This window comes from Durio zibethinus, chromosome 14, assembly GCF_047325235.1.
Source record: "Durio zibethinus cultivar Kanyao isolate XHJ-2024 chromosome 14, ASM4732523v1, whole genome shotgun sequence".
NCBI lineage: Eukaryota > Viridiplantae > Streptophyta > Magnoliopsida > Malvales > Malvaceae > Durio > Durio zibethinus.
The window spans coordinates 2,782,675-2,794,270 of record NC_143175.1 but is presented as its reverse complement, the minus strand read 5'-3'; the positions used below and the strand labels follow the sequence as shown (position 1 = coordinate 2,794,270).

The window sequence follows — 11,596 nt, the reverse complement described above, 5'->3', positions numbered from 1 at the left end:
ACACTTTAGCATCTTTCCCTTTTAGTAATGAAGATAATAGAACTTCTGATCTTTCTTATTGATAACTGCCAAGCACCAATGTATATATTTGTGTATGGGGACAAATATCTCAGCAAAATGGAATAATTGATTTAAGGATAAATGCAATGTTCAATCTTGCCAAACAGATGATTATAGAAAGAAAAAGATAAATACTTAGTTTGTCACAATCAAACAGGCAGTACCCCAACATCTTTTGTAAAGTCTATAATTATAGCCACTTTCCGGGGACTCACTAACTGAGTATCAGAGGAGAAAAAGTAGTTGAGAAATTGATAGTTATACAAACTTACATGAAAGAACAAAATAAGGTATGTGAAAATTGAAGAAGATAGACCAGCAAACAACTACCTTTTTATAGAAGAAGGTGTTGAAAAAATAGCATTTCAGAAATTTTTTTGGCTCTCTGTTTTCCCTTTCTTTCAGCAATTCAAGACAGAGATTAATGACCTACAAAAGAGAAACAACATGTGGTAAAACCATATTACTAGATAAATTAACAAATCCTTTCACTGACTACTATCTGCAAATACACAACACAAGATATAACCCTGAAAGTAATTGAAAATGACCTCATCATTCAACCATGAACCTGGTTTCAAGCATTCCAAAATTTCTCCTCTAATATCAATGCTTGAGTTCTTATGAGAGACCAATATCTTCCTCCTGCAAAAGCAAACACAAAACATTACAACACAAGTGACATACAATCAAATAATTAAACACTAACACATGCATTGTTACATACCAGTATTTTGGAGAAAAAGCTTGGGAAACCTATGCCGTCTCCTCCTCTGTAAGAGGGATAAAAGGTTCAGGAGGTATTGCCTGGCATTTGATAAATGATAATGTTAATACTAATCATTCTGAACAAATTAGAAATGCCGTTTATTCTATTCTAGAAGCAACAAAAATTCTTTGAAAGACACTACCCGGACAATGCAACTCAATTAAAACTAAGCAAGCAAAAGAATTTCACCTCTTCTTGCTCATCCTGTGGTTTCTTCTCAGGTCGCAATGCTTAATAAACACTAATAGATAATAACAGAATGAGAAAGCCAAAAAAAAAAAAAATACACTTTCAAGACTCTGTTCTACGGATTGAATTTCTTAACTAAGAGCTTAAATTTGGAAGATGATTTGGGTTCCATTTGTGAACTATCTCAAAAAAAATTCAGATTCTAGGTTCTAACAAACTTTGCAACTGCTCCTTCCAAATTTACTAATCATAATATTAACACAAATTATTTCATTAAAAGATTATTTCTGTTATGTTATTGTGTTATGTCTAAAATTACCTAATATAATTTTAAACCTTTCTTTGTATTATCAATTAATATTTTCTATCATAAACATGTAATCTCTATTATTATATAACTTAACCAACACTAGTTCATTTTTACTTTAGAAATATATAACTTACAAAGAAAACAAAATTTAATTATTATTATTTAATTTTTGAAAAATTAAAAATAAAAATCACTATCAACATACAAACTACACCCACAATAATAAATTCAAGAATAAAAACATTAAAAATTTTACCACAAAAATTAAAAAGGAAAAAAAAATTAAAACCCAAAAGTATATAAGCACATAATATGATAAAACAGGTTTAGAGTAACTATTAAACCATTAATAAAAATTAAATAATTCAAACTATTAAAACTAACTTTATTTCAAACTCTTAATAGCATTAATATATGAATTGAATTAGAACATGACTATGTAAAGCTAACAACTAATCGAATTGTTAATTAATAATAGTATTATTTTTTATAAATACTAAATTAAAAATAATTTAAATGACAAATAATATTTTAGAAAAATAATGAACAAAAATACTTACTGTCATTAGTTTAAAACCTTGTTCACATCCGTATTTATATATATTATAGATGTAGATAACTAATTTACTGATTTTCTAAATATACATTAAAAGAATATTTACCAATCCTAATATAACATGACACATCAAATAATTTATTTTTTTAATTGATTTTTGAGATTATGTTCTATAAAAAAGAAAATTTGGGCCTGCATAGGTCAACCTAAAATTTTTGTTACCCTTATTTTTCATATAAATACGAAGTTATCCCTACCCGACGCAAACTCATATACAAAAGCAGTTTTGCAGGGTTTTCTTTGGCTGAAGGGCAAAAGCAGTTGTTATACGCTTAGATAAAAAGACGACGAAGACGAAGACGAAGACGATGGAGGCTCCCGAGTCAGCAGAGAAGATAGCCAACAATGAAGATCTTTACACTGAAATCCTCCTTTATTTGCCTGCAAAATCTCTCATCAAATTCAAGGTCGTCTCAAAACAATGGATGTCTCTTATTTCCAGCACCGGGTTCTGCCTCTCCCACGCTTGCTCCCCACGCAACAAAGGCTCTCTTAAACCTTCCGCTTTATTTCTCGACGTCTACCATTTTCCACCTTCAGAGTTCAGCTTCCATCCTCTGACTCATGACTGCGTACGACTCCCACGCTTCGATTTTATAGATGAGCCGATCGTTATGATATTGGAATCTTGTTCTGGCTTGCTTCTTTGTGCTTCCTATGATTCTTTCCCAGATCAGTCAACAATTAGATGTGTTGCTTGGTACCCAACTACCGGGAAGGTTAAGATGTTCCCTTGTCCTAGCTCACCGAGATATTTTATCTGTAACCCAACCACCAGGAAGTTTAAGATGCTCTCTTTTCCTAGCTCTCAGGTTGAGGATTACGAGCACGAGGCTCTTAATCTGGCTTTTGATCCTCTTAAATCACCTCATTACAAGATTATTTCTGTCTGGCGGCAGAAAATAAAGGAATGGCCGGTTCCCGACAAACCTGAGTATTCTTTTGACATATATTCATCAGAGACTAATTCTTGGAGTTTATCAAAAATCAAATTCCCTGGGGATTGGGGTATAAAATTTAATCATGGTGTTTTCTTTAAGGGTGCGGTTCATTGGTATAGTAATTGTAGGGAATCACATTATTTTGATGTGGAAAATGAATGCTTGAAAACAATGCCGATGCCGAGAGTAGATAAAGTGCAGTGTCAATATTTTGGGGAGTCAGGGGGATATTTGAATCTTGCAATTGCACATAGTGCTGCTAAACGTTTAAAGTTTAGTGTGTTTGAGATGGTGGAGGATTATTCAGATTGGTACTTGAAGTACAGCTTAAATCTTGAAGCGGAATATGATACTCTCTCTAGGTTACCTTTTTGGTCAAGTTATACGTATTCTGGAGAATATGTACTGTTTTGTGCTATGCAATCCGAGGAAGGAGACTCATTACTTGCAGTATTTTCAGATGGTAAAGCAATGTCTTATAATCTCAAGGATGACACATTAAAAGTGCTGCATTGTCCCACGGTAGACCAATATGGAGCCGATTATTTCTGTTTTCGGGCCTGTCGATACATTGAGACCCTTTTTTGTATTTGAGATGTGCAACTTTTTGCTGAAACCAATCATCTCTGGATTTTTAATTAGGTCTTATCTCTGATTTAAGTTTTCAACGACTTGGAACATTATTAATTCACTTTATTGCTATATAACATTCGTTTGAACATCAATGAATGAGTTTTACTGTGTATATATGTATATCGTTCTATTATTTTCAAGTTACATATTACTCTTTCTGCTCTTGCCGATTTGGTGGTATTTTTAATTGTAAGTTTCGGTGGCAGATACACCTTTGATGATCGGGTGTCTATGAGTAACCCAAAGCTTGAAAAATATGAAGTTTGAAGAAAAATTTTTAACGGGACATCCCTAAAATTTTCCGGTTGACACCTCAAAGATATAAAATTAAAGAATTTTTAATTGAACATCCCAAAAATTTTTTATAAATACTTTTTTCATAAATTTGGTTAATCAAATTGATAAATTTGTCAGTAAATTTATATGTATTATAAATGGACATTCCGAAAAAATTCTAAAATCCACTACTGGTAAGTTTCATGGAACTTATAGGACTTTCCAAGTTCCAAATATCTTTTGAACAAATATATGTATCCTTATTGCAAATTACATGCAGCAACAAAAAATAGCAAATACAAACCTTTTTCAAAGTTTTGGGGGTTCTATCTTAGGCTTTTCATTGTTGCAATTCTAGCTTAATTCACTTCCTTTGGCTTCTACACGTCAATTATTGAGAAAAGAACATCTCCACTAGTGGAAGTTTTGACTAATTTATCTAATGATCAATAATACATCTTCACCTAAATCCATGGTTGATACTGTTGATGATATTCCATGTTGGTGAAAAATCTTGGGTAGCATTTTTAGTTAGTAGCTGCCATGGTAATAGGTTTTCCTCCTAATTCTGAAGAACCAGAGTTTGCGGGTTTAGGGTTTGATTTTGAGACAGGATCATGGTTAACCTGTGATGAACCATGGCTAACATAAGGTTCAATTAATTATGCGTTCTTGGATCTATTCCTTGGCTGATTAGCGTCTTAGTCAAATGGGTATTCCAGTATTTCTCTATTTCATTATTAGTACGTCCTGGGATCCTCCCAGCTATCAAAGACCACCTGAAAATTCAAGGTGTAACCGTGTAAGAACCCAAAAAAGGATAAAAAGAATGAAGAAAAAAACCCCATAAATGAAACATTCAAATTAAATTGAAAGAAACCCTAAAATTAGCTTTATGTTTAATATATATAGAAAGAGAGGTGCACCATAGAAAAAGCAGAGAAAAACCCCCAAAAAATTTACTGAGAGAAATACGAAAAAGCTGATATTGAATTTTGGAGATGTGAATTATAATTATATTGTAAACAGGAGGGAACCTGTTTCCGAGCAAGCGATGAAGCCGAAGAATGAGATCTTCTTCATCAGGAGCAGAACGACCTCGTTTAACAGAAGATCGGAGATAATTCATCCACCGGAGACGACAACTCTTGCCACATCTAAGCAAGCCAGCTCGTTTAGGTCACGTTCGCCACCTTCCTTCGCCTGCTCTTTTGATATAGTTGGCTAAGACTTCATCTTCTTCCGGAGTCCATGGCCCTCTCTTCATCCCAACTTTGCTGCAACATGGTGTTTTGCTTGTTGTTGATGAACTTGGGTTCTTCATGATTTCTTAAACTGTGATCCTTTTCTTAATTTTTCTTTGGGTTTTTTGGTGAACTTTGTTGGTTTTGGATTTTTTTTTTTTTTTTTTTTGCAGGGAAATGGAGAAGAGGGGAAAGGTTAGGATTGATATACGAGGAAGAAAAAGAATGAAAGATACAAGAGAGAATGTGCAAAATGAATTTAATTTCAAACAGACTATTTTTGAAAAATAAATGAAGAAAAATTATTCAATTTAAGAAAATTGAATTTAAATTTTTATAAATGAAGTATTTTATTTTTATTAATTCAATCAATTTTGTTAATGAATCAAAATAGTTTTTTTAATACGATAAATCTACTATTTTTTTAATCAAATAAAATTTATAAATATTTGTTAAATTCAAAGATTTTATTTATTTTACCAAGTTCAATTAGAACCCAAAAATTAATAATATTAAGTAATGTAAATCATAAATCAATCATAATTAATTGTTTAAATTATTGAAACTTTTAGTTAAGACAATTCAAATGTTGATAAAAGTAAATAGTAAAAACTAAAAATATATTTGATTAATAAAATTAATTGATAAAAGATTGCTTTAATTCAAATATCATAGCTTTCATATGGTAATAAAACCAAATTTTTAATTCTTCAAAAATAATTTTACTTTTATATCTTAAAACAATTAGAAATTTTTTCTTTTTGAAACTAAAAAAAAAAAAAGAACAATTATGAGAAGGAATCTTAGTAAAGCTTTCCGCAACTAAATAAGAATATCAATTATGGACTTTGGGCTTTGGCTTGAAATGAACGAGTTTTCTTTTTCATGGACTTTGTGAACATTTGTTTTGTACATGGATGTTGAACTTGCATGATTTTTTTGCATTAAAAATGAATTACAGTAATTTCCAAAGACAAAGGCAAATCAAGTTTGATGTAGCCTATAAATTTGAGAATTAAAATTATGTTCATTGATACTCGTAAACATGTAATGCACAGCCAATATGATGAATATATAATTTGGTGCTTCTCCAAATAGAGATTCATCGGATCAGAATCAGCATAACAAGCAAACGTGCAATGGCTTCCCTGTTCTCCAATACCATTTACTACAAGCATTTCTTTCCTTATTACCTTTTTAATGTTTGGATGGATATAGTTTTAAGTAAATTTGATAATTAATATATTCGTATTGTATCTATTTTATGTCAAATATATTATAAAATATAAAAATTATCATATTATAATTTATATTAACACGTTAAATATAAATTTTTTTTATTTTTCGAACTCATGCATTTTTTTGTCAAAATTTTAAATTGTGCTAATTTTATATTTTTCATATCATATTTTTATTATATTATCGTATCATGTTTAAAATTATTATATTTAATTTTAAAACTTTTTTTATATTATCTATTAATATTCTTATGTTAAACCCATAGTAAAGGTTGTGTCTTCACATATGATGCTGTTGGCTCCGATGAGATGGTTGGATACTGCTAGGCTACGAAGGTTTTAGTTCAACAGTCATCATGCCTTTCTTTGATAATCAGCTGGTTAATGAAGGTATAACTGTTTTATGCTTGCTTGTGATTTTGATTGGATTAAATTTTTTTTTTTTTTTAATTTTAATTGCTAGATGGATAAGCCGTGCAATGTCACGGGTTAAATATTTTTATTATTATTATCTTATTGATTTGGTTTTTAAATTTTGTCACAAAATTTATCTAATAAAAAAAATATAAAAATTAAAAAGTCAAATATAAGTCTTTTTTATTACAAAATTTATCTAATTAAAAAAATAAAAATAAAAACCCAAAAAATCTAAAAAAGTAAAAGCAAAAAACCAAAATACTTCTTTATTATGGTGGATTTGTTGGCTCGGCGAAAATAAACGAAAAGCTATATAAACATACTATTTTCAAATCGATTGATAAATCAAAGGAGTATGAATAAAAAGAGAAAGAATCTATCAGTAAGAAAAGGAAACTCCCCTTTTTATATATATTGCTCTAACAAAATTTCTTTGACAACAATTATTTCGATCTAATGTGCACTTTGCCTTTTTTTTTATTATTATTATTCTAGATAGTTTTGACACTTATTTAATTAGTAGTACATTAGTCATAATTGAAAATTTAAAAAATAAAAAAAAATAAAAATAAAAAAATAGAAAAAATTTATTTAACTGAAAAAATAAAACTTAAAAAATTAAAAAATATAAAAAAAAAAACAAAAACAAAAAAAAAAGAGAAAAAAGCCTCATAGAAAGTGACATGTAGACTTTTATATATATATACTTGAGGCTGTAAGGATTCAAACCTTAATATTTTGATTTAAGAGTTAACCATTTGGCCAACAAATGACATGGCTGTTGATTGTAAAATATGTTCATTAAGTTTAAAATATTAATTTCTAAACTTAAGATATTAAATAATAATTTTATTAATTTAAATATAAATATTAAATTAAATTAATAATACAATATTATATATATATATATCTTGAAATGCATCAAGACAGATCACTCTAAACATGTTTTCAACTTGACTTCATTTCTTTTAAAAAAATTTACCCATCTTATATTGATTTTGATTTTTAAAAAATAATCTCTTATCGGATCGGGATAGATTAAAACCCTTCGAACATAAATTGCTTTGTCATATCTATTAATCAATACTTTGTTGTAAAATTTATCTAATTAAAAAATATAAAAAAAAAGATAAAAGAGAAAAAAGCCAAATGGGAGTGCCCTATGGACATTTCCATTTGACTTCCTTTTTTCATAAAATTAATTTAATTAAAAAAACAAAAAAAAACTCATAAAGATATCACTTGGATATTCAAATTGAACTTAAAATGTTAATCTCTTAAATTAAAATATTAATAATAATTTTATTAATATAATACATATAAAAAAATATAAAATTCAACAAATACTAAAATACTTATTTTTAAATATACTACATTATAGTTTAAGATAAAACACCTTAAATTTACTTTTGACCCAATATTATTTCTTTTTTAAAAAATCAATTCGACTTGATTCAATATCAATTTTAATAAAAACATTTATAACCGATTAAAATTGATCAAAATCTATTTAATATTGATTATTTTGTCATCTTTATTAACTAACTCATTTTGTTTTAAAATTTTTCTAATAAATTTTTTTTTTAATTTTAAACAAAAAGTACAAAAAAACGAAGAAGAAGCAAAATTCAGGTGTCACATGAACACTATATTTGGCATGCAATTTTACAAAACTATATGATGATAAAAAACGAAAACAAAAACAAACAAAAAATCTAATCAATTTTATCAAATAAGTCTTACTTTAAATCTAAAAAAAATATTATTTATTAAATATAAAGGGTAAAAAAGAAAAATAATTTTAAAAGAGAAAAAAATAAAAAAAAAAAGAATCGTGATATATCAAATAATAATTTTATTAATATAATATATATTTATTAATATAAAATAAATAAACAATAAAAGATATACGATGTGGTGGATCGAGGCAAACGACCATAAACCCGATTGCAACTTTTGTTTGAGATAATTGATGGTTCATTAGTTACAGCATCCATCTTTCTGTTTGGCAGATTGTCCGAGCTTGGTTAAGTTGCTTGCCGATACAAGGTGATCTGATTGAGGCCAAGCTTGTTCATGACCAGCTATGTTCGATGGTCGAAAGGTAGGACCTGGGATTTATTGGACCATTCTGATAAAAGTTTGTTTCCCTGATCATTTGTGTAGTTCCTTTTTCCTTCCACATCTTTTGTGTGCTTCATTTTTTAGGTCCACCTTACTGGCTACACATTTTGAAAAACAACTGCACCTGTTTTCAGGTCAGAACAGAAAATTTTAGGACCCAACGATCAATATCTTCCCAAAATAGTTGCTGTTTTTGCAGAGGTATCATCTTTACCATATTTTGACTGCCCATTTTTTTTTATGCTTTTTAGATTAAGATTTCCTTGATTATTTATACATTTATGATATAGGTTTTATGTGCCGGGAAAGATCTGGGAACATCGCAAACTGCTAGTAGAATGATTAATCTGTTAAGGCATCTCCAGCAATCATTAAATGCATCTACACTAGCATCAACCTGGTCATCTAAGCAGCCATAACAGCAGCTTGTATTGCAATCAATTCTATCATCTTAGTTATTTATTGTTGATCCTGGTATTTTACTTCATTCTTAGCCTTCTAAAATTTTGGGGGTGGGGAGTTTTTATTTATTTATTGTTATTATTATATTATTTTTGGTGATAGAAGGGAAAAAAAAAGAAGGGGGGAGTGGGGGAGGGTTTACCTGGTTGTGTATAATGTTTTCAGCTATCTATTGTTTTGTTTTGATAGCATGTTCTATAATTTCTTTTGCATTGTTGTTCACCAATGTGAGTGCTTAGTTGATGGGATGCGATTGAGGGTTGAATATAACAAAATTTAGGTATAGAATGTGTGCATAACATAAGGGACTTTAGATGTTACATCAAATGCTCAAAGAGAGTAGTTAGAGTGTATTAATTTCACATCAGATAAAAAAAAATCATTAGATATATAAGCGTTAGCACTGCACACTCTAATGAATCGATTTTATGATAAGAGAATAATGATCGCTTGATAAATGCTATTAGAGCCAACCTTTGACTCATACAACTCCATGCCAAGCGCCCCAATGAGGTAGACAAAGTGGGCTAATCTAACCATTTAATTAGGTATTAGAGTAAAGTACAATAACAAAATTTGATCACACCAAACACTCCAAAAAAAAATAGGCAAGATGGCACAGCTGTGACGAAGGCATCACAAGCTCTAAAAGGAAATAGGCAGAGTGGCATAGTCATGACGAAAGCATCACGAAATTGGTTGAAAAAAATTGTTACATCAAACTTCTCAAAAAAAAAAAAAAAACATAGACAAAGTGCATTAATTCTATATTGAAACGTTGGTGTTACAAATCCCATTAAACTTATTTTGCAGGAAGAAGATAATAGCCACATGACATGGGTCCATTCCTTTGGCCAAAATATGAGGTTGAGACAAGAGATGATTCTTGCAACAGTTTTGGTGTGTATTTACCTGAATCTGAAAAAGTTTCAAAAAAGTTCTCCTTTTGGTTGGCATAAATTTTCTGTTGTGTGTAATTCTCCTTTTATTTTGGTTTTCACTGCATGTGCTTGTAGCTGTTGACTCTCTCCCCTAATTATTACATGTCGAAATTTCACTTTTCATGAGATTACTTTTGATAAATAATACTTTTTTTTTTGTATATGAATCTTTGGAGATTCATCAAGATTCTAATCAAAATATTAGTTGACTTGATCTAATTTATTTTTTATTTTATGTAAAGTTGCATTTTGAATGATAAAGCATAATAGAAGTTTTTTTTTTTTCTCTTTTGTAAAATTTATCCATTCATGTTATGATTTGAAACTTTTAAAATTTCAATTTTTTAGATAGAATAGGAAAGTCAAGATAGAATATAAATATAACCTACATTTCATTTTGTATAGGATGGAAGCATTTGCTTTCTCTACCAAATTTTGACAATTTCAAATATCAAAAAATAAATTCTATTTTTTGCTAAAAAAATTGAATGCCATATAAATTTGGAAAATGAAAGTGAGACAATAGCTTCTATATGGTAGTGTTGTAAGGGTAAATTAAGATATCAACTTTTTATCTAAGCAATCAATGTCTACTTAAAGATCAACCATATTGTTTGTATAGAAATTAAAAAATAGGAAAATACCATTTAAAAAAAAATTAAGGTTTCTCAGATAAGCTAATATTATAGTTTAGTGGTTAAACATAAAGATGAAAGCTATGTTATATCTTAATCATAAAATAATACAAAGATAATATAATACAAATAAACATCCTTTCCAATTTTGTTTTGTTTAGTGATGTAAGAGGATTGTTTAGAGAAAAACAAAAGGAGTATGCATGATTTGATTATTGTTTTGTCTGTCAAAGTCATGGTGATGACTTGGTCCAATTCTCTCAACTGCTCAATGGATTTTTGAAGCTTAGTTTTTGTGTTCATCTGTATTCTAGAGGATTATCTACAGCCTTCCAAGTGGCAGGCTTTGAGGCATTTCTTCATTTTTTGTCTTATGTTGACTTCGTTAAAAGGGTTGAAGAACAATGGGACAAGGATTAAAACTTCATTTCATGGCTATAGGAAAAGATTTTTTTTCATAGACTATGCATATGAAGCACAAATCACTCAGCCTAAACCTAAAAACAAGTTGAGGTTGTCTCACAAATGTTCTTGGAATGACAGTTACAATGGCATTCACTTCCTTCAAAAAGTGAGACTTCTCTTGAAATGAAGATTAAACATGCCAAAAAAGATATCATGCTTTTGGATTTTGTTTCAAAATGAGAATGTTGAAAATGGTTAAAGTTGCTACAACAATCAAAATAAGTCAACAAATGACATTATGGTCAATTAAACCATGTTCTTTGTTAGATATAAAAT

The 11,596-nt window shown here is 29.1% G+C and overlaps 1 protein-coding gene and 1 long non-coding RNA gene across 2 annotated transcripts; both read left to right on the top strand.

Moving 5' to 3' along the window:
- Positions 1-2,252: 2,252 nt before the first annotated feature.
- LOC149514955 (F-box protein At5g07610-like) lies at positions 2,253-3,479 on the top strand. The gene has a single exon (XM_089742943.1). The coding sequence runs from the start codon at positions 2,253-2,255 to the stop codon at positions 3,477-3,479; it is 1,227 nt and encodes a 408-aa protein (XP_089599069.1).
- Positions 3,480-8,641: 5,162 nt separating this feature from the next.
- Positions 8,642-10,524, top strand: LOC111293577 (uncharacterized). The gene is made up of 4 exons (XR_002690609.2): positions 8,642-8,797; positions 8,952-9,018; positions 9,108-9,291; positions 10,093-10,524. It is a non-coding gene; the product is annotated as an uncharacterized LOC111293577 (long non-coding RNA).
- Positions 10,525-11,596: the final 1,072 nt, after the last annotated feature.

Excerpts from the sequence above, each read along its gene's own strand:
- LOC149514955 (XM_089742943.1), top strand. The coding sequence starts at position 2,253 with ATGGAGGCTCCCGAGTCAGCAGAGAAGATAGCCAACAATGAAGATCTT.